The sequence below is a fragment of the Emydura macquarii genome, unplaced genomic scaffold, assembly GCF_026122565.2.
Source record: "Emydura macquarii macquarii isolate MOO-44397 ecotype Brisbane River unplaced genomic scaffold, CSIRO-AGI_Emac_v2 contig_2805, whole genome shotgun sequence".
NCBI classification, from domain to species: domain Eukaryota; kingdom Metazoa; phylum Chordata; order Testudines; family Chelidae; genus Emydura; species Emydura macquarii.
This window is the reverse complement of record NW_027132942.1, coordinates 2,345,950-2,367,686: the sequence shown is the minus strand read 5'-3', so window position 1 is coordinate 2,367,686 and position 21,737 is coordinate 2,345,950. Positions and strand designations below refer to the sequence as shown.

General features: G+C 48.4%; 1 protein-coding gene across 1 annotated transcript in view; it reads right to left on the bottom strand.

The window, feature by feature from the left end:
• The window catches only part of ZSWIM5 (zinc finger SWIM-type containing 5), a 150,722-nt gene that overhangs the window by 18,888 nt on the left and 110,097 nt on the right, over window positions 1-21,737 (bottom strand). The window contains 4 exon segments of the mRNA XM_067567835.1: window positions 2,173-2,349; window positions 6,098-6,277; window positions 14,865-15,015; window positions 15,908-16,056. Of these exon segments, the coding sequence (XP_067423936.1) occupies window positions 2,173-2,349; window positions 6,098-6,277; window positions 14,865-15,015; window positions 15,908-16,056 (657 nt within the window).

Genomic DNA, 21,737 nt, shown 5'->3' with positions numbered 1-21,737 from the left:
AATAACCAGGCTCTGCCCTGGATGGTACCCCAGGAAACTAAGCTCTGCTTTATCTGGCAGGCAGGTCTAATGTGCCCATCAGCGTGGGATCTAGGTGCCAAACAAATATTAAGGATTTGCATTATATTTATCCACAAAATTCCACTTTTCACCATTTCTAGGTGGAGCCCCCTCAGCTGGGATCTCCTCTCGCTCCTTTCCTCCCCTTCCCACAATTCTTCAGCTTTCATAACTTGCACACACAGGCGCGTGCTTTGCACGGTGCTTGCAAACAGCCTTGCACTCAGGCTTCTAAATTGCCTCCGAGATGCCTCGCTGGAACCTGTGGCAATGGTTGTGTCTTTTCTTGTTCTCTTACCCGGTGGTTTATTATTAGGAACAGTTGCACGAAAAATAGAATCATGGTTGCTCAGAAATTCATCTGCTCCTGCTGCTTATTCCCCACCTGAAGTCACATGCTACTGTGGAGAGGATCATGACACTGAGTGAGAAATTAGCAGCAGCAGATGACATACCATACTGTATGGCAAGCCACTAACGGCCCGTCTCTAGCACGAAAATAAACGGGAAATACAGGAGGTCTGAAATTGTGAAAGCAGGATCATCTATTTCCACAAAACATCAGAGGGTTTTATAGTGCACAGAAATCTCTCTTCTAAATCCCAAACCGGTCTATATGTTACACCAAGCACACACCCCCTTCATGTGGAAACGGGTAAAAGACAGAAGGGTTTGCAGAAGAATTTCTTACTGGGTTCCTCTACTCTTTATTTGCTAAATGGGTGAAATATTTGGCTTCTCTCTGAATTCACCATTAAAATGCTGCTGACAAATCAGATGTTTTCCGTGGCCTTGTGGAAACCCCTCCAGAAAGAGACTGTGAGAAAAATAAAATGGAAAATCAGGGCCAGTGTTATAAAAAAAATAAAATCAGGACTAGAATGTGCTTCGTTAAGTCCTTTTACAGGACCAGAGTTAAGCAAGAGGGATCATTATCAAATCTTTGGTTGACAAGGTCTCGAGAAACAGTGGCCCACTGATTCCAGCATTCTGTCGCTAACAATGGAAGGAGTCACCTGGTTCACAGGAGGCAACAAAGAGCCCCGCAGATAGACAGTTATGGAAAATTCTCCACCCAATGGAGTTTCTATCAGTCAGTGGCTAGCTTACACTCCAAAGCCTAACAGTCTGTCGAGCCTTTTTTTCCTCTCTAATGCAAGTGAATATGCTGCTTATCTTTATAAATACTGATGTATGTATTTATTAATTATGGACCTCTTGGCCACACTGGTAATCTTGTGGCAGTGAGTTCCACAGGTTAACTATGTGGGTCTTTAAATGTTTTAATTTATGTCTCGGGCCTCGTTCACTGAATTGTTTCATTTCCTTGTTCTTGCGCTATGGGATAGGGTAAATAGGGAGACCAAATTACCTTCTCTATCCCAATCACCGTTTTACATACCACCACCTTTCCCCCCCGTAGTCATCTCTCTACACTACTCAGGCCTCATTTTTTTCAGTCTCTTACTGCACACAAGTCTTTCCAGGGCTCTGATAGTTTTTGTCACCCATCTCTGGCCCGCCCCCCGCTCCCATTTCTGCACTCAGTTTTGAGATAGACCAGTTTTAACCAGAGCCGGACACAGCACTGAAGGTGACGACCTAGGTTCAGATCTGTTGCAGGTCACAAGTGAGGCCTGGTTTGCAACAAACATGCTGTACATGCTCCATAACTCGCACAATGACCTGACTCAGAATGACAGCCAAATGCACACCCCCATGGAGTGATATGCTGAGGCTAATCAAGCTGACCCAGGCCAGAACTGGGGAGCCTGGAAAAAGGAAGTTTGCAGCTGAGTGCCAGAGATCAGATCTGGCCAATGTCTCACCACACCTGGAGCCACGCAAGTCTGGTCTCTTTCCAGGACCTTGAAATGGCCATAGCCGGGCTCGAGGAAATAAACCATCTAGACAGGCTTCCTCTGCTGTGGCTTTCAGCTGCGGGTGAGTGATGGAAGCCCTGTTCCCCTTTCCTGAGGTACTTTCCATATCAGCCACCAACCTTCCCAGCAGGGGTCCCCACACTCTTCCTGAAGCACTTCAGATATGGGCTGGCAACACAGGACCAGCAAAACACACAGTGCGCCGGAGGATCAAAGGGGAATCGGTTACCTAGCCACAGTGGCTGTCCTTGGGAATTGAAGAGGAGGCTTTCGCCCTCCCGCTGGTATGAAGGGGACATGTAGAAATCGCTGCTGATTATCCGCTGCAAATGGCTGTCCTGCCAGTGCAGGTCGCAGCCCTCGATGGCTCGGGTGAACACCGTCCGCCTCGGCCTTGCCAGGGAGTCTGCAAAGAAAGCAACATTCAGAGTCTCTCGCTCAGCCACCAGCTACCTCTCGCCGGGTTCAACGCCCCCAGCCTTCAGAAGGGCACACGCACCGGCTTGGCGAACAAACTGCTGCAACAGGGCTCAGCTCCGAGCAGCAACTTTCCACCCTCCGAAGAGCTCTGGGCACAAAGAGCCCCAGCAGGAGGAGCTAATCTCCTCTGCGAGAGCTCATCAGCTCCTCTGCAGCAGGGAAGATGACAGGCTCTGGCTGCCTGAAATTGGAACGTACCCGGTTCCCGAACCACGTGACACACTGCTAGAGAAGCTGCTGTCAGCTCGCCGGGCCAGGAGTGGCCAAAGTCCGTTTGCTGCAGCCACCTTCATCTTTAAAACAGATGGAAACTACTGGGCCCGGCACGTAAAGCTCTCCTTTTAGCCAAGCTGAAGGCTGCCTGGATCAAACCAGCACAGCCTATTGCAGAACCTATTATACAGCCTGCACCTGACAGCACAAGCTCCGGGCCGCACCGCCATTCACAGACAAGGGTGGCTGCAACCTGTGTATGGCTGCAGGGGAACGCAATGGTCTGAACACAAGACAAGGAACCAAGAACTGAATCCCAGGTCTGACACTGACTTTCTGGGGACTTGGGCAGGTCCCTCCCTGCCTCAACTTCCACCTCTGTGAAATGAGGAGTGTGCTCACAGGGAAAACTACACCAAAGATGAAAATCACCCTGCAAAGCTGTTATTGTGCAAATCAGGGGGAGTCCCGAGACTCTGGAGAAGCTGCCAGCGCAGCCCTTACAGCTCCAAGCTGTGGGTGCTCCCGTGCTAGGCCATTGTGTAATTAAAGTTTCAGGCAAATACACCTTTCCACGTTAATCCAATGCCAGGCCAGTGTCAACCGACCCAGAACGAGAGGGTTCAGTGTTTATCGCGTGCAGAATAAAAAGCAACAGTCCAAGTTCTAAGCTGTATGCTCCAGTGTCAAGTCAAAAGACCAACAAAAACAGGCTATTTCTATGATCACTGTGACCTGTAACGCAGATCGGTTTCACCACAAGATAGGGGTGATGCTGGGGACCAATCCAAGCACTGGTAGCCAGTTATTCCCTGACGAAAAGGATATTTTGTCAGGCCTGGCTGTTCCACGCTTAAATTTCCGTCATGCTACATCCCTTCTTGGACAGGGCTGCTGGGGCATGAGAGGAGGAAAGTCTGGGAACTACAGGCGTGGGGGAGAAGTGCACAACCAGCCAGACAAATTATGCAGGTGGTTTGCTGGGAAAGGAATGCCTGCCCAAAAGCTTGAAGAGCGTGTCGTGTCATTCGAAGCCGAGCAGCATTCTAGGAACACAGGGAAAAAGCAGGTTAAAAAACACCCGTCAGTCAACCTCTAACGGTGGGTCTTGCAAGCTGAAAACCATCCCCCCGAACGAGTCAGGGCAGCGTTGTCTCAGCACCGCGCAGCACTGCTCTAATGCTGGGCAGCTTGTGGCAGGCTAGATAAATAGACTGAACGTGCTTAAATCAGGCAACAAAGGCAACCAGCGCTCAGATGGACTTCTGAAGGCAACGGGGCACGGCTGGAAAATAAACAGATGTTCACCCCTAGAGAACCAGAGCTAGCCTCGGCTACAGAAGTGTTTTAAGAGGAATGATTTCAGGGATCAGTTTAGGTTACAAACACATTATCTCACCGGAATAAAAATAATAAAAGATAATGACATCGGCCGGGGTTCATGGTGTTTACATCGTCAAAGTGTTTTACAAACACTAAGCTCCTAACACAGCTGCTCTTCAGCCAGTGCTAGACAGGAGGTCAGATGGGCCCATCACAAGGATCCTTTCTGGCCTTGGAATCTATGAATCTGTAATTCCCATTTGTAAGTTGGGGAAACTGCAGGACAGATTTCTAAAGATGTTTGGGTGCCCAAAGATGCAGATAGGCACCTGAATGCTTTTGACACCCCACTGGGCACCTTGCTGGAGTTTCAGAGACCAGAGAGCTCAGGTGACTCGCTCAGGTCACACAGTGAAACAGCAGCTGAGCTGGGAACCGCACACGGGAGTCCCGACTCCCAGTTCTGTGCCCAGATCAGGAGGCCAGGCTGCTTCCCAACACAACGCCGCAGCGCAGCATGGCATGGGTTGCTAAGCCTGTTTTAAATCAAGATGGTCCTTGACAAAGCACATTTAAGACAAGAAGGTCTGAGAAGTTGAGCGCACATATGGCTCTGAGCTTAGCTGAGACAGCTCTCCTGCACCACTGTTGGTGTCTTTGCTGGGGGACTGCATAAATCACTAATTACGCCCAGAAGAGCGAAGCTTACTTTGCAGCATCTCTGCTTTTTTCCTCCACTTTCCATCCTGGCTGCATCAAATACACGAAAGACCAATTATAGTGCAGCAGATGGAGACACGGCTACAGCCGTATGTTTCAATTAATGTCTATTCCGAGCAAAGGAAAAAAAGGGTGCTTAAAATTAAAAGGGATCAAGTGCTTTGTCAGGGTTTGAGAAAATATTTTAGTGCTAATGAACATTCCCACAACTAAGTTGCTTGATTAGTGTGCTGCACTTGCGCTGCACTCAACAGCCCTGGTTAATAACTTATCTACTGAAATGCACCAGCTAAAATCTAAATATAAAAGCATTACGTGAGATTAAACAACTGGTACAAATAATGGTGAATGGCACAGGCTCTACAACATCAGCTAATTCCTCCCGTTTTTGGAACTATTTGGACAAGGATTTCAGAGCTCAACTTTACTTAAATTCACTCAGGACTGGATTTCTGTGTCACTTTTTCAGCTGCTCACTTGGATCTAAATTCATAGAGCAGTGGCGGCATTAAAAAGACATTGTCAAGGAGTTTAGGTCCAATCTTTAGGTTGTTTCACAAGCAGGTACAGAAGAGAACCTTTTCATGAACATTTAAAATTAATGCCAGTGAAGATGATATTTTGTACTGAAAATTCCCACAGCAGTTTCCTATTTGGGCCTGGGAACCCGATTTGATAAACCGATTAGAAAGATGTGAAACTGACCAGCCTAGTCTCAGTATCTGAGTGCAGAGCAAGAAGCAAAATGAGCATCTTTAAAGCTGAATTCAAGTTTTATGTCACAGTCTGCACCCAACGTACATTTACAGTGTGTATCCAGCATCCAGCCCAGACATTGGGCTCTTGTACCCTTAACACCCAGCTGGCATCATTCTCTCTTCTGTGACGTTTGTTCTGAGAGTTTTTCAAATGCGCTTGACGTTGGCCTGTGCACTCCTAACGAAGGCAGCAGTAAATCTCCTATGGAAGCGAAGTTGAGCTAATGATAAGTAGTAGTTCACAAGTACTTTAAAGTGCGTTTGATTTTTTTCCATACCCATTTTAGCACTGCTGTCATCCTGTACTTAAGATGTATTGCTGTTTTTTGCACACTGCATCGACAAGCAAAAAATGATCAATCAATAATAAATAGCATCGATGTTGAAGAATATGAGCTGTTTTAAAAAAAAGGGGATCTGAATGGTATTAATCTGGAGTTATTAACAAGGCAAAGACTATTTTGTAGTGAGAATTTTATCTTGCCTGCATTTCTTTTACTTGAAAAGTCATTTATATCCAGCTGATGCCAAGCACAGGTTAATCAAGGGAAACAAATCGCTGAGATCCAGCTAGAGATGGGTAAATTAAGCCCTCCCAAACTTCTGGAAACTTTGGACCTGAAGCCCAACTCTTCATTCAGCCTTCCGCTTTCAACCCACCTTGGCTGTGATTTGAGCTCTGCGTCAGTGTGTTGGTGATGTTGGGAAGCTCACTGCCATAATTGCCATCCTCCAATGGGCACACGTCCATGTCGCCCCACTTCCGGAGCTGCCGGAGCCAGCAGGATTTCTCTTCGAGCTTGCAGTGCGGATTTAACACCACGCACACCCACAGGGCCCCTAAATGGAAGAGAAAGTGATACACAAACCCACACACACATGGAAGAACTATTCAGTGTTCTCTGGTCTCAGTTTACCTAACACCTTTACCCTCCTACCTGCAATTAAAGCTGGGAAATTTTCAACCCATTTCAGGGAAATATACAGAGCCCAGAAGGGCAGATTTAGAAGCTTTAAAAAAAAATTAAAGAAAAACTCCATAATGAAGCTAAATTATAATCTCAAGAGATGGGGGTGCCTGGATGTTCCGTCAATAGAGCTTCTGTCTGCCAGGACAAATCTCCTGTTTGAACCACACATCAAAGTAAGCTTAAAAATACCCTGGCAAGCTGGTGAGTCTCCCTCTCTACAGACTAACCTGATTTCGATCCCGCACACGTTCCTATTTTTTTTATAGCTAGAGCAGAATGCCATGGCATCTGCCACCGTTCTTCAGGCCGTTTGCATTCAGCTATTCAAAAACGAGATTTGATTTATTTTTGTTTTAATCCCCAAAAGTCCCCACGCCACCGCAGAGAAACTTGGAGTTTGTTTTTGTGTCCTGGAGGCAAAGCACTTCGGGGCTGTGATGCTCCCCGATCTCACAGGGCCAGAGTCGGTTAGTACATTGATGGAAGACCCCTTGCACTGGGGGGCTGCCACAAGTGACGGTAAGTGACCCTGGATGGTGGCGCTCTTCACTGAGTTGCTGTTGAACCGCCCTGGCCTGGTGCTAGGAGATGCTCTGCTGCTGCCAGAGACTGTCTTTTAGATGGGACATACACCCAAAGTTGTGAGCAATTGTGATCATTAAGATCCAATGACGTTTTACTTTAGAACAGGGCGGCTAGCCCTGGCTCCCAGCAAAGCCGCATTTTGCTCTCCGTACACCCCTGCAACCCTACGGACTGGATTGGCATCACAAAAGCCTGCCATCAACCCCCTCCTTGGGTAATTACATTCCTACACACATTTTCCCTGTGGCGTCAAGCGGATACAATATTTTACTTCCCTTCCTGTCCTAATCTGTGGCACAGCGTTGTCGTGCACTGCCGAATAGCTGCTACGTTTTACCCCTGAGAAGACTGCATCTCGCAGATGCTTCTTCTGACGTGCCAGGCCAAGGAGGCCAAAGTGCAGCCTGTACCCCTTTCTGCACATGGTCGATAGATCAGTTTTTGGTGAAAAATGTTCTTATTAATGCAAGGAGTCATCGCTGATCTGAGTAATGCAGCAGGCCCAGCGCTACCACAATCTTGGGCTCTCCCAGCAAAGAACCTTTTGCTGCCCCAGACACTCCAGCATGTGGAGTGCATGCAAGTTATTCACACGATTCCCAGCTGCAGCTTCACCACTTCCCTGAAGTCACATCATACCATGGTTTTAAGCACTGGAAGTCACAGGATCTTCTCCTGTATCCTAGCTGACTTAGGCGTCTGTATCGCTTTGATATCTCAGTGCCCCACGCTAATGGCAATCAGTCAGCCAGCAGTCATCATCCGAGAGCTGTGCACCTCGCAGATCACAGACACTCTGTGGATCCCGGATCCCAGTTATTCGGCCTCCATCCTCCCCCAGGTATTAATTAGCTGCTTGAAGCCCAGATGTCCAATAGCCTCCAAGGTGACAGCCCTCAGGTGATGATGCATGAACTGAAGAGAGGAATGCAGATGTTGGCACTAGACCATTCAAGCTTGCCCTCTTGGCCATGCTCAAGAGCAGTATCATTTTAACATCTGGGGCCTGCGTCGTGCCTGGCCCCGGGGGAAGGACCCAAGGAGAGGTCGCTACGTTCGCTTAACCACTAATCTGCTCTGCTGCCTCCATTCCCAGTGCCCCTCCTGCCACCACGCACAAAGGGGAATGTTTCACAAACTCTCCTTTCAAACCCCTACCCATTTTTCTGACTGGGTAAGCCATTGCAGCGCCTTTCTAAAGCAGCAGCTGGGCCCTCTACACATCTAGAGACCGGGCCGGCAGGAGGACAAGCTCTCCAACAGCCTCTGCAACACATCTGCAGAAGCCACCTCAATAGGCACGGTCAGAATCTGCGGCCCAATTAGCAACACTGATCAATGCCAGTTGTAGGGACAGTGCTGGTGCTGATTCTGTGGACACTGGCCCATCAGGACCGGCACCAAGACTGGTGGCCTGTGAGAACCAAGTTCAACAACAGCTCGACATCCTGGCTATCAGTGGAGCTTGCACTAGAACAGTTGTCCGAAGGGGAAGGAGCCGCATCTCCTGACCCTCCAAGATACGCTTCTCACAAGGAGCAAATGGGAACTAGTTCTTAGCTGAAAACACGGGTACCTCTGCTGGCCTGTAAACGGCCCAGGGGATAACGTACCTTTCACTTCCCCTGCAAGTGGCTTTAGTATACAGACTTTGGAGCCTCAAATAGCCACCCTTCCCGCTCCAAGAAGGTTCACAACCAGGTCCCGGCTCGAAGGCCAATCCATGCAGCCAAGCCTAGTTTTTCTCAGTTCTGACTCTTACTTTCCTCCAGTTAATTTCTGTGGCAGTTTAGCCTGAGGAAGGACTGCAGAATTTGGCCCATCCAGCTCAGAGAGAAGTTCCCAGATTTCCCTACTGAGCAGTTCCCAGCACATTACGGCTGCACAAACCTTCCTTATCTACCAGCCACTCCCTTTTCTGATCATTCCCTTGATCCTGTACCCTGCCCAGGGCTGGTTTCCTATTTGCAGAAGTGTAAAGGGGGGCTGGACAGTGGACAGCGAAGAACACTCTGCTTCTCTCTGCTCCTAGCCAAGAACTTTTCTCAGCCTCTAGAAATCACTCCCACAACTGGCTACCAGCTCACATCCCAAAGCGACGGGCAGTAGCAGGGGAAAAACCGAGCCCATAAAGAATGAGAATCAGCCAAGGAATTTTCTGCAAGCACCAGCCCATTCGATTTATTTCAGAATTCCTGGACAAATGAAGCCCATTGTTACTATAATGCACAGATGATGCAAAATGCGTGCACAGAAACCTTAATGTGCCTGGTTCCTAATAGAGCCGACAGGCTGGTGGCATAAGAGAAGCAGGTTCTTGGCTCATCAAAAGGTTTCACTCCATTTTTAATCACAGCCCTGCAGTTCCATGTTTTCAATCCCTGGTTTCATATCCTCCTTTCCTCTGCCAGTGAGTATGGCACACGCTGTGTCAGGCCCTCAGCTAGCGTCACGTAGTAAAGCTCCAATGAAGACAATGGCGCTACGTCAGTTTATGCCAGCTGAGAATCCGGCCTGTTATACCCATTCACTAGAACTGAGGTTACAGTCAGCAAGGGAACTACTAAGCATAGCAGGGTCCCATACTCAGGGCTTGTCTACACGGCGAGTTAGCGCACAGCAAGCCCGGGGCTGAATCTGCAGCGCACTAGCTCGCCGTGCAGCAATGTCCCGTGCGGATGCTGCTACAGCTCCCTCAAAGTGCTGCAGCACGCTCGGACGTGCTCCTGCGTCAAAGAGCGCACAACAGAACGTTTAGTGTGCAGCGGCAGGCCACGTGGACAGTGACGAAGAGGCAAACGAGTGCGCTGTAGATCCACCCCCCGGCTTGCCACGCCCTACGTGCATGGCTACATTGCACACTCGCGGTAGCATATAAAGTATATAAAGCGCACGCCCCCTAGCACGAGTATGAATAGCAGCGTGGGTGGTGAGGCACTGCTTAGGCGAGCAGAGACATACCAAGACCTTAGGGTATGTACCCTACAAGGCTCTCCATACGGCCAAGCAGTGGAGCCTTTCCCCGCCGCCTGTAGCTACACACCACAATGTGAACACACTCGCTCTTTGCCGTGGTGTGGAGCTACACACACCCTAGATGCTGCCCTCAGCATAGACACGGCCTGACTCACCATGCCGACGAGCCCTTTGTCTCTCTCAAGAATTCCAAGTCAAACTGAGTCCAATTACAAATCAAAAGACGACTGAGGGTTTTTTTAAACTGCGGCGGCAGCGAACTCCAGCTGGGCTCTCTCTGCCTGTTACAGCATCAGGAATAAATAATCTGCAATCAGAACACGGCGATTTGGCTGACAGTGCTTAAGGCAGCACAGCCTCCATCTCACACTACAGACATCCCAGTCCTGCAGGGCTTACATGAGCAAACAACTGTTTTGTCTGTGAAGTCAACAGCTGTGACTCAGGTCCACAGGGAGCAGATTCTCCCCGGACCGCTCAGCACTGGGCAGACATAAGGAGAGATGTCCCGTGCCCCAAGGAGCTTCCAGCCGGATATGCACACTGACAGATCATTCCGGCCACTCCGACTTGGACAATCCCTGCAAAGCTTATTGTTGAAAGGCTTGATGGGTCAAAGGTCACAAGTTCTAAGCACCAGGGACCAGGAGAAAGGCACAGAGATGAGTGTGGGGCAGAAAGGGAGGGCACAGCAAAGATGGCGAGATGGTGCGAAGTGAGAGCAGAGATGCAGGCAGCACAGTTACTCAGGGCCGTGGCAGGGGACAAGGGGCACAAACTTGATGTGGGAGGAAGGTAACGCAAGGATAGACGTGGTGTTTCTGCTAAGGAAGAAGGTGCCCTTTTTTACAATATTTCTTCAGGCTTTAACACCATTTTAAAGGCACCAGGGTCAGTTACGTACATCACTGTTCCCAGCTGAGACACACACAGCTATGCTGCTCTTACAGGGGGCGTTATTTACCTAGCGCCATAGGTTGCATGGTGTTTCACACATGCAGCACCTGGCTGTGTCCCTGCTCCAAACAGCTGGCCGTGGAAATCGAGTGAAGACACAATCAAAGTGTGGGTAGAGGAAGAGGTGCAGGAGAGAGAGAAGGGGCTGCTGCTGGGTGCAGATGGAGAGGGGGGTTCTTTCCTCCACAGAACACCCAGTTCATGTATTTGGCGCCTCAAACCCTTTTGGTTCTGATTGGTGTTCATGGCATCTCCATCTCTTCTTCAAGTGCTTGCAGGTTCAGGCTGCCCAGCCCATGTTGGCTCAAGCCGATCAGAAAGGCACTGCTGAAGCAGAATTTGGAACAGCTATTCCTGTGGGTTTATGATTTTATTTTTTTGTGTAGCTCCCTTCAACAGGAAAAACAGCGAGCTCTGTTTCTCCTTTGAAGTTTCCCAGCTGGGTAGTCGTCCCGTTCAGCTGCATGGCCCAGAGCAGTGCTGGGTTTCCAAAGCTGCCAGTTTAAGGAGCCCGGTCTTTTCAAGAGGGAGAGAAGAGTGACGTGATGCAAAACTCAGGAGTAATTCACAGGTTTCGCGGTTTGGTCTCATGCAGATTTTTATCCCCTCCCCTGGCTCATAGAAAGCAGCTGAGCTGTAGCTTGATCATGTAGGATTCAGGTTAACAGGTATTCCAGAGAGCATTAAAGATCTACATGGGATAACCCCACCGCAGGAAGAAGACACACTGAGGACCATTTTAGTCCTGTACAATAAATAGAAAGGGCTGGATTCAGAGGCGAAGTGTGAGGTCCTGGAGTTACACATTGGTAACCAGGGACAGGGAGTCTCTGCTGTTGTAACTGACACACACAGATCGAAGTGGGGGTACAGCAGATCGTAAGTAAGGTTCAAGTTAAAGCAGCTCCCACCTGCTTTCACAGGCCCAGGGCATGTCACTGACTTAGATTCCCTTGCACTCTCGCCACCTTTGAATTTCACCCAATTAATACAACCGAGGAAAGCACCAAAGGGAAGCTCCGAGCATCTCTGGGTTTAATGCCGAATACAAACTATTCTCCTGAGCTTTTCTGACACAGCCAGGGACCTCCATTCTCACCTAAGAGCATGTGACTGTTGAGTGGAAGTGGCCAGGCTGCGCCTTGCACCCACGGAAACTGAACAATAAGGAAACAGGCAGCACATGCTGCTGCCCTCCGGAACAACCCAAACGCAGCCTTGTCAGTTCTACCTGCGCCTGTTCTGATGATGATTACACACCTGGTGAGACTTTCGTAAATGACACTGTATGTAATTCTCTCTCTGGTTTTGTACTGGCGTGAGGCTCAGTTATAGCATCAGGTGGCAAATGGCGGCTGCCAGTCAATAGTCAGGAAAGGGCAGAGGGAAATCTGTATGAAGGGATGACACTGGAGGTTGGAATGGTTCTAAATAGCCACAATTTGTACATAGAAATGGCGGAACTGAAGTCTGCGCGCCTGTGACCCATCGGCACTTGGCAGCTCTTTCTGACAAAACTCTAGGTTCTGGAGAACAAGGGGAAATACCTCTGGTTTTAATTTTAAAAGTAGCCTCCCTGAGTTTGGCATTTCTGAGAAGCGTGACTCCTCTAGCTGAACAAGCAGAGGCAACCTTTCGGGAAGGACCATTTTAAATGTCTCCTCTGCTAAAAGGTCACTGAAAAGATTCCAAACAATATTCACTTGTTTTCGGATTAGCTTGTCCCAGCGTTGGAGAGTAAATCAATCACTAACGCATGAACCGAAGAGATTTTAGTCCCTCTGTAAGGGAAAATCTCAATGCAACCTTACCTGCGAAGTCGCTACCAACCTCTCCAGAGCATAGACATACAGCTACTAGAGCTCTTATCGTCTCTAGACAAACAGGCAGGCGTGCTTTAAAGGAAATGGAATGTGAAACTGTGCACTTAACAGCTGCTGAAAACTAAATACTCTGTACATGCTAAGTGGCTTAGCAGCATTTGTAGTTCAGGAACTAAGCATGGTAGTGCAACAGCCAAGAATGGGCCATCGTTTCAGCATTGAAATACCTGGACGACCAAACGTCCACAGAGCTGTACAACAGCTGATGCTACCCTGGTTTTCAGAGGTGCCCATTGAAAGCAGTAGGAGCTGCGACTGCCCAGCAACTTTGAAAAATAAGACCCTTAGGCTTTTAATCTAGTCTTCATTAGGTCTCTGATTTGTGGTGCTCGACTCATTGCCAGGGGATGTTGTGAAGGCCTAAAATGTAACTAGATTCAAAAAAGAATGAGATCAGTCCATGGAGGGTAGGCCCATCAATGGCTATTAGCCAGGATGGTCAAGGACACAACCCCAAGCTCTGGGTGTGCCTAAACCTCTGACTGCCAGAAGCTGGGAGTGGGCCACAGGGGATGGGGCTCACCCAAAATTGCTCTGTTCTGTTTGTTCCCTCTTAAGCATTCAGCACTGGCCACTGCCAGAGACAGGACAATGGGCTGGATGGGTGTGACCCAAAGAGCTCCCCAATGCCCAGGGCGAGAGGCTCCCTGGTATCTAGCACCACTGGTCTGACCCAGTGCGGACATTCTTATGAGTCTACATGAGTTTGGAGGCTAAGCCAGGATCTACACTTAAAATTTAGATCTATCTAGCTACATCGCTCGGGGTGGGAAAAATTCACCTCCTTGAGTGCTACAATTGAGCTGACCTAAGCCCCAGTGTATAAGCGGCTAAGGTGGCAGAAGAACCTTTCCATCAACCTAGCTACTGCCACTTGGGGAGACAGACTAGCTACATCAACGGAAAAACGACTTCCATCAACGTAGGAATCGTCTACAGTGCAGTGCTACACCCCCTGGCTGAGGGGCTGGAAGTCCTTGCTGCTTTGCTCTGTAGTTTGTGGGATCTTTGGGGAATATTTTGACTCTGATCCCCCCCAAACCTCCACTGGTGTAGAGGTCTCTGCCTGCAGTTGTTTGAGGGCCCTGCAGGTTATGCTAAGAGGATTGACTCTCATTTTAACATGTCGCTTGGTAAACGGTATGAATCCAACATGACGTTATCTGGGAAATGGAAAAAGGTTTTATGTACCCTCCTGTCAAGTGATATAAGATGAGGAGACCATCCATGTAGCTCAGGTTGAGATGGCTGAGTTTTACAGTCTGCATATGCCTTTCTCCTCCTGCTGGGTTGATTTGCAGTGTCTGCTATGCTGCTACATAACATTTGAGCCGTTCAGGAGGAATCAGAAAGATAAGGAAATCTGCCCATCATGATTAAAATAAGCCCCTAGACAGACAATGGTTTCAGTTGGGTGATGAAGGGAGCTTCATCCAGCACAGATCTCTCTGGTCACCTCCCCGGAGAGGCAACACACAGACGTTCTGCAGCTAAGTTTGCAAAGAACCAAAGCAATTCTCCTATTTCCCCTCCCCTCCCTGACTTAGGGAAACACCCAGTCGTAACAAATGGGGGAGATAAATAAACCCGTCTCTGGGCAGATTAAGGTCAGGCTGCAGCTCAGCTGTTTTCTATTTCTCCTGATGGAGATTTAATCTTCAATACTAACGAACTGGTGCAAACGCTCCAAAGCAATGCAGCTCTCAGACTAACCCCATGGCGGGGCTTCTCTTTGGCCCGCAGCTCACCTGGTTAAATCATGCTCAGTTTGCAGAACAGATATAAGCAAATGATGCTTTCGAGGGGGTTTTCAAACTGTGAAATCCAGACAAGCCTTCACTTTTCACTCAGTATAAACCCACAATCTGCTTTAAGGTTAGCATTTAGCCATCTAGCCCTCTGCAGCACAGCCCTGGGAGTCGCTAAGTGCTGATACTTACCGGCGTCCAGGCCGCTCTGGGGAGACGAGCGCTCTCCAGCCCTTTCCGTCACATGGGAGCTGACGAGCCAGCAGCCCAGACAGCCCTGCTGTTCTCTGAATGACGGGAAACTTACCCAGTTCATCCCAGAGCTGCCTGCATTTGTCCGTCATGCCCGTTCCCTGCTGCCTCCACAGAGAGAGCCGGGGATCTGCCATAAACTGCTCGGTTATTAACGTCAGCATCCTGGCGCCGTTGGAATCTCTCATGCGCAGCATCTCTCGAACCTGCAGGGGGGGGGGGGGGGACAGGAAGAGAGAAAGAGGTCGGGAGATGTCCCTTAGTTAGAAAAGGGAGGGGCCAGCTGGAGAGGAGAAGGTTTTTAAAGACACTTTCAGGCTCTTTGCAGACGAGCTCCGTCTCAACAGGATCTCGTACCTCCTTGGGGAGGTCAGATCAGTCTGCAGGATAGCAGGTTGCTGTGCTATCTCGAGGCAACTCGTGTTAGCCCACCCAGGGCGCGAGGAGGACAGTAACTTACCCAAGATCCTTTCGACAGTCCTAAAAGATGAGGGTTGGAAGGGCCCCCGGGAGGTCACCTGGTCCCACCCTCCTGCTCCAAGTCCGGCACTCACTGGAGATGGCGTCTCCCGGTTCTAATCGGCACAGCGCAGGCTACAGCGTTATGCTTTTATTGGGATCTGACTCGTTAAAGATCATGATGTGCCACTTCACGACAGGAGCAGAACCAACGGCGTGACCTGCCTTTGCAAGCACGCACAAATGGAGCAGCGAGCGCGTATCTTACGGTGCCACCTCCAGCAGCTTTCACTTTTATTCCTCCTGGACAGACAGCGTGGCAGCCCTCCCACATCCTGTGCGGCCCGGGGATCTGGGAGCGAGGAAGAAGTCACTTCTCAGAGGACTCGGGGCACCCCTAGTGGGGGAGATCATGGAGTGGAATGGATAGTGTGTGGCAGGAAATGGTGAAGCCTGGATGGAAACGTGTCTCAATACAGAAGGGAGCGGGGCCTTTGGAAGCTCAAAGCCCCAAGCAACGATTGCAAACTGAGCCTGGGCACACGGTCAGGCAGCCGACCGCAGAGAAGAGCTGGAAAAGCCTCGCGTGGTGAAGAGCATCAGGGAATTTCAAAAGGACAAGAGCAGCTAGCCCCTCACCTTGGCAAACATGGAGTTGAGCTGTTTCCCAGAGCCGTAGTACCCTCCCTGAGACAGGAACAGCTTCACTTGTTCTCTCACTTGCTCCTCATCCAAATGCCAGCAGTTTTCATCATCGATGCTGGCCCCAGCGGTTGGGTCCGGTGCACCTGTGGAAAGGAAGCAATCATGTTTAAAGCTGCATATGCCAGAGCTGGGTGCTCTCCCCTCGCACGCTTCCTCAGTTGACAAGGGAGAAATCAAAGGCTTTGGGGCCATTCGGGGTTAGCCGCCTAAACGGTTACCGCTGCTCCCTGCACCGAAGAGTTAACACTCCAACACCCTGGCCTTGCAATTAGATCCAGGTGTGTCGGTGTGGATACAACAGCTGGAGCAGGGCCCAAGATGACAAACCAAAATGGGGGAGGAGAGGGATAAAATGAACCCAACTCGAGCCAGGTTAAAGCAAAGATAAGGCGTGAGTCTTGCAATACCAAGAGGATACGGACAATGTCACTAGAGCTGACAGCTGAGATTCTCCTCTGGCTCCTGCCGGCGTTTGGAGATTTCTGTTTGGTTCTCGCAAACCTTCCTCCGACAAGCAGGCCTCACTCCCGCAAGTGGCCCCATGGACGCCAGCAGGTCTGCTTGTGGGATGGAGGTTTGCAGGGTTGGAGCCACATTTTCTAACAGCTGAACCAGGCTATTTCTGAGGGAAAAATATTTGTGTCTTAGACAAAGATCAAGGAGGGACTGGGTTTCCCTTCACACCTCTCTTGTTCTTCTTTTCGTATTTCAAATTCTTCTGAATACCTGTTTTGCTACGTTCATGCTCACAATCAGTGAGCGCCCCTTGCTTTGCAGGCTCATGCTAACGAGGCAACGGGCCTGTTGGTGTAGAACATTGCATAGCTGATATGCCTAGCACAGTTTGCTGTTTGCATGGAAGATACCCAAATACCGCAGCTTGCAAGGCATGCCTTGGAAAGTCAAAAGGAGCTCAGCTTAGAGATGAAAGACACAGTTGACAGGATTTTTTTCAGAAGCTACTAGATAAAATGCAGTTTGTGTCTATCTAGGACAAAGCAATATTTATTCAGAAGCACTCAGCTGTGCCGAACTCCTGTTAAATTAAAAAACATTTTGCATCTTGGTGCCACTGTCAGTTTACACTAACCAAAAATATATAGTATTTTAAAACCTTTCCAAGTCTTCAAAGGCAGCTTTGGAAGGAGCTGAACAATGCGGCTACTTTGTAAAAATTATCAGCATCTCTGCATCTGGGTGCTTGACATTCGATAACAAAAAACTCAGACTCTCTGTGCTAGAGACTGTTTTGGTTCTGTGAAGCAAAAGAGCTCGACAGAAATTCCTCAGTGAAAAAGGGTGACAGTGAAAAATCAGTGTGCCTGGAACACGCTCTGCTGAACTTTAACCTACTTCTCTCATGCTTATTATCAGTCGAGTGAGTAAGGGGGTCAAGCTCTGGAACAGCCAGACATCGCACTGACAGCAGAGGGAAAGCAATGGCTAAAATGTTTCCAATTAAATCTTTATGACGTGTTCTCTACTCGACAGGAATTTGCTTAGGATCGCACATCTCTCCTTTCACGACAGGCTGGTTGGAAAAGGCTGCTCTGATCTTCCTGATCATAGCAGGGTCCCTGAGAATTTCCTGCAGGTTCTCCACCTCTAAGAACCACCACGCGCACACACAACCGGTCCAATCCTGAGGTGCTGAGCACCCTCAGCTCCCAGCGAGACCGTTTTTTAAAACCACGAGATACAATCAGTGTCGCTAAGTCAACAGATCGAAAACCACCCCTCTAAAATCGAATTCTAGTACTTCTGGTTGATCCAGATAGCTGCTTCTGAGGAGAGGGCAACAAAACGAAGCCGTTTTGCCACCTATAGGGTTAGAAACTGACCTCATTAGACCTGCTAAGATGTAATTACTTGTATTTTATACGTCCTGTTAAAAAACTCCTTTAATTTTTGCTACCAATCGGTGCGTGCGAGCCTTTCCAGCCAAGCCCTAGGCACATACGTTGCCCTACCAAAGAAAGACACTGATTGCTATTTCCTCAGCAGAATAATTTACAATCGAAAGAACAATATAACTGGGGCAGAATTTAAAACAGCAGAAAGGAAATTAGCCGTCACTGGTGAAGTCCAAAACATTCATGTGCCGCTCCTAACGTTAAACTGGAGACCGTGGGCTGAGCCAGCTTCCACTGACGCAAACGGCAAAACGCTACGACTTTGGCTGAAGGGACAAGCCCGAGGTACTGGTCCTGAGACCCTTTTGGATCAGCACCGGGCTGCAGTTTAAAGTTTTTAAATCTTTTTTCTGCATTCCTGGTTATCTCCTCTACCCCACTAATGAAGGGCAGAGAGAGAGAAACTGTTGTAATTATCCAAGGCAGGGATCTGTCTGTGTATCTTATGTACTTATCTGGACTTCATCCCCATAGGACTTGAGCACTCAGCCCTTTAACGTATTTAGCTAAACACCCTCCCCAGTGAGGTAGAGAATTGCTAGTGTCTCTGTTGTCCTTCTGTAAAATGGGCTAATAAGTGACCTGGCTCAGGGTCATACAGGGAGGCTGAGATGGAGCATGGAACTGAACTGGGTCTCCCACGTCAGCACACTGGGCCATCCTTCCTCTCATGTCACAGTTTGTAACGTTCTGAGCACCCACTGCTCCTAATGGGGATATCTACATGGGGATAAAAAACCTGCAGCTGGCCCCACTCAGCTGACTTGGGTTCCCGGGGTTCAGGCTAAGTCCAGGCTCTAGGACCCTGTGAGGGCAGAGGATTCCATCCTTAATGTCTCCACAGCAATTTTTAGCCCCATGAGGCCAAGTCAGCTGACCCAAGCCAGCTGCAGCCATGCCGTGGGGCTTTTATCCCCATGTAGACATGGCCCAATGCCTCTGAACACAAGAACCAGGGGGCCGCCAATGAAACTGAAAGGTGACACATTTAAAACTGATACAAGGAAATACTTTTTCAGCTAATGTGCAACTGAACTGTGGAACTCATTCCCACAGGAAGTCAATGAGGTCACGAATTTAACAAGATCAAAGGAAGATTGGATGTTCATATGGATAACAAGAATAGCCAGAATTGTAATAGTTAATGCTAACAAAAAAAAAAAAGTGTTGAAGAATATAAAAACTCATACTTCAGGACTTGAACCAAGGGATTAGGAAGAGACCTACACAGGGGGCAGAAATACCCCATATCGGTCTACTGTGGGGCTCTTATACCTTCCTCTGAAGCATCTGGCGCTGGCCATTGTTGGAGACAGTATCCTGGGTAGATGTACATTGGGTCTGATCTAGTTTGACAGTTCCCACCTTACTAGGGAAACAGTGCGAACTAAGTGACAGGACATTGGATTGGGACTCAGGAGACCTGCGTTTAATTCCTGGCTCTACCACTGGCCTGCTTGGGCAAGTCACTTCAATTCTGTGCCTCAGTTTCCCCACCATCAAAGTGGGGGTGACACTGACCTCCTTCATAAATTTCAATAACAACACCTAGCTCTCATCTGGCTCTTTTCATCAGTTGATCTCAAAGGACTGTATAGAACAGAAAGGTATGGTGATGATTGGTAAGTGACATCGCTAGGAGCTGTGGACACTCAGCACCGCTGAAAAATCAGGCCACTGGGTTTTAAGTTTAAACCTACGCATAATGATCAAGATGATTGTTTAAAAATATGCAAAACTGGAATAATCAAGCTGTCATGAGTAGCCTGGCCATGATTTCCATCCTGTGATCAGTTATAACGGCCATTGCTATAAATAAACAAAAATATAATGGCAAGAAAGAAGAAGTGTGTGAGCGTATTTCATGTATAACATTGCCCCCTTCACCATAACTAGTTACCCTGTTTTCACATCCAGTTCTTAGATTTGGGATGAATAGTAACATAAAATTCTTGCCATTCAAAATAAAAATCGAATTATTACCTGTGAATTTATTTTGCATTCATATAAAAGATTCATGGAGGATGTTTGTAACATCAGACTCCTACACATGCGACCGGGAAGAAGCAGATAACCTGGTACCAGTCACACTGGGGAAACGGATAAACATTTAAGAGTAAACAACAGGATTTGTAAAATGTTTAAATATTAATGATAAAATTAGTCAATTGCGTATTGCCAGTTTTCACAATGTGGTAACCTAGCCAGTAGAATGTGGTGATATAACTAAAACCGGTTCTGTATCGGGCCTCCAAGTTAGCAGAGAACTGTAAAGCAAACATGGAATCTGCTTAAAATGTTGTTTATATAGCTACATTCTTGTTCTAAAAAGTCTGTTTTCAGATACACTTGACAGATAGCCTAGAAGAACTAGATTTAAGGAACCATCGTCACACGTCTCACGTGGAAAGGGAGCTACGCAAAGCCATCGCATAGCCTTTGGCGGTACAGTTAAAAATGAAATTGGTCAAACTAGCGCCAGCCAAACAAACCCATTCCTTACTCCAGCCTTGGTGCTTCAGAAGTTCCCATCCACGTACCGATGCCTCCTCATGGGGAGCAAAGCTAGAGCAAAGCATCTAGAGATAAAACCTGCTATTTAAAGAGAAGATTAAACAAATTGCTAAGAAATTAGATGCCAGATCTGGAGAAAACCCAGTTCTGTCTCAGAATTTAAGAGGAGGAATTTCCACAATTGACTGTAGGGGGCAGCTGGAGCCTAGCTCTATTCACATGATTACAAGGAAGAGTTGTTCAAATGGCAGGTGGACAAAGAGAAGAGCAGCCCATCAACGAATATTAGATATTTCCTGGCTTGTCTCCAATGGCCGCAGGGCCCTCATGTCAATACCCCAAGGGCTTGAGTATGGCCAAGTTCCCTGACTGGTGCTTACTAATGCGATTCTTATGGCTTTCCTCTGAGTTTGTGTCGGCCACGTGCCATGCTCTTTACTGGAGCTCTCCCTTACCAATGGCAACGGCCGACTGGCTACGGGTGGCAGGGAGTCCTTCACCCGAAGAGGGTCAGAGGTGTGAAAGAAAGGCCAACAACCCCTCTGCCTAGCTCCAAAGCAGCGTGCCTGCCCAGGAAGCACGTTTACTAATCAAATGCAAAAGCGATCACAAAAACAGATGTGAGAAAGGAGCTGCCTGGGCCCGGAGAGGATAAAGCAGAAAGCATTGCATCGTGGAGGTTAAGATGGTAAGTCTATGTATCAGAGACCATGCTGTCCTGGGGCTCACGGACTCTGATAATCCACTGCTTTTCCACACTGGTTTCCTCCGCCCCGCTTTCAAATGCATTTGTCTAGGCATTGAAACGCCCTCATCACTTTCAGCTCTGAGGGTCTCAAAGCTACATGTTGCAGGCACTACTGCTCCTCCTGGATGGACCGAATCTTTTGCAGAATGCAAAGGGCTGCAGCAGACCTCAGCCCCTCCCTCACCTTTGAGCCACCTGCCTCATCTTTGCAAAAGTCACAAGCTTGCAGCTAAAAAGTTACGGCACATCAGAATTGGATGGAGCTGCTGTTTGAATGAGATTGGTGTCTGACTGCTTGCATGTGAGAGGGAGACGTCCTCTGCCACATCGGAACTGGGCATGTGAGAGATTTCATAGGCAAGTACTAAAAAAAAAAAAAAGTAAATAAAAAAAACTGAAAGTGGAGCAAAGAAGATATGAACAAAGGCTGGGAAGGCAGCACGTTCTACAGCCACGAGGATCCAAACAGAACCACAAGGCTGATGGTGTTGGATCTGCACTGCAGCACAGTTTGAAGCTCAGTTCCTATCTAGGGCACTCAAGACTTCTGCTTCAAGCTCTTCCCAGTCACCCTCGCATGGGACTGTTT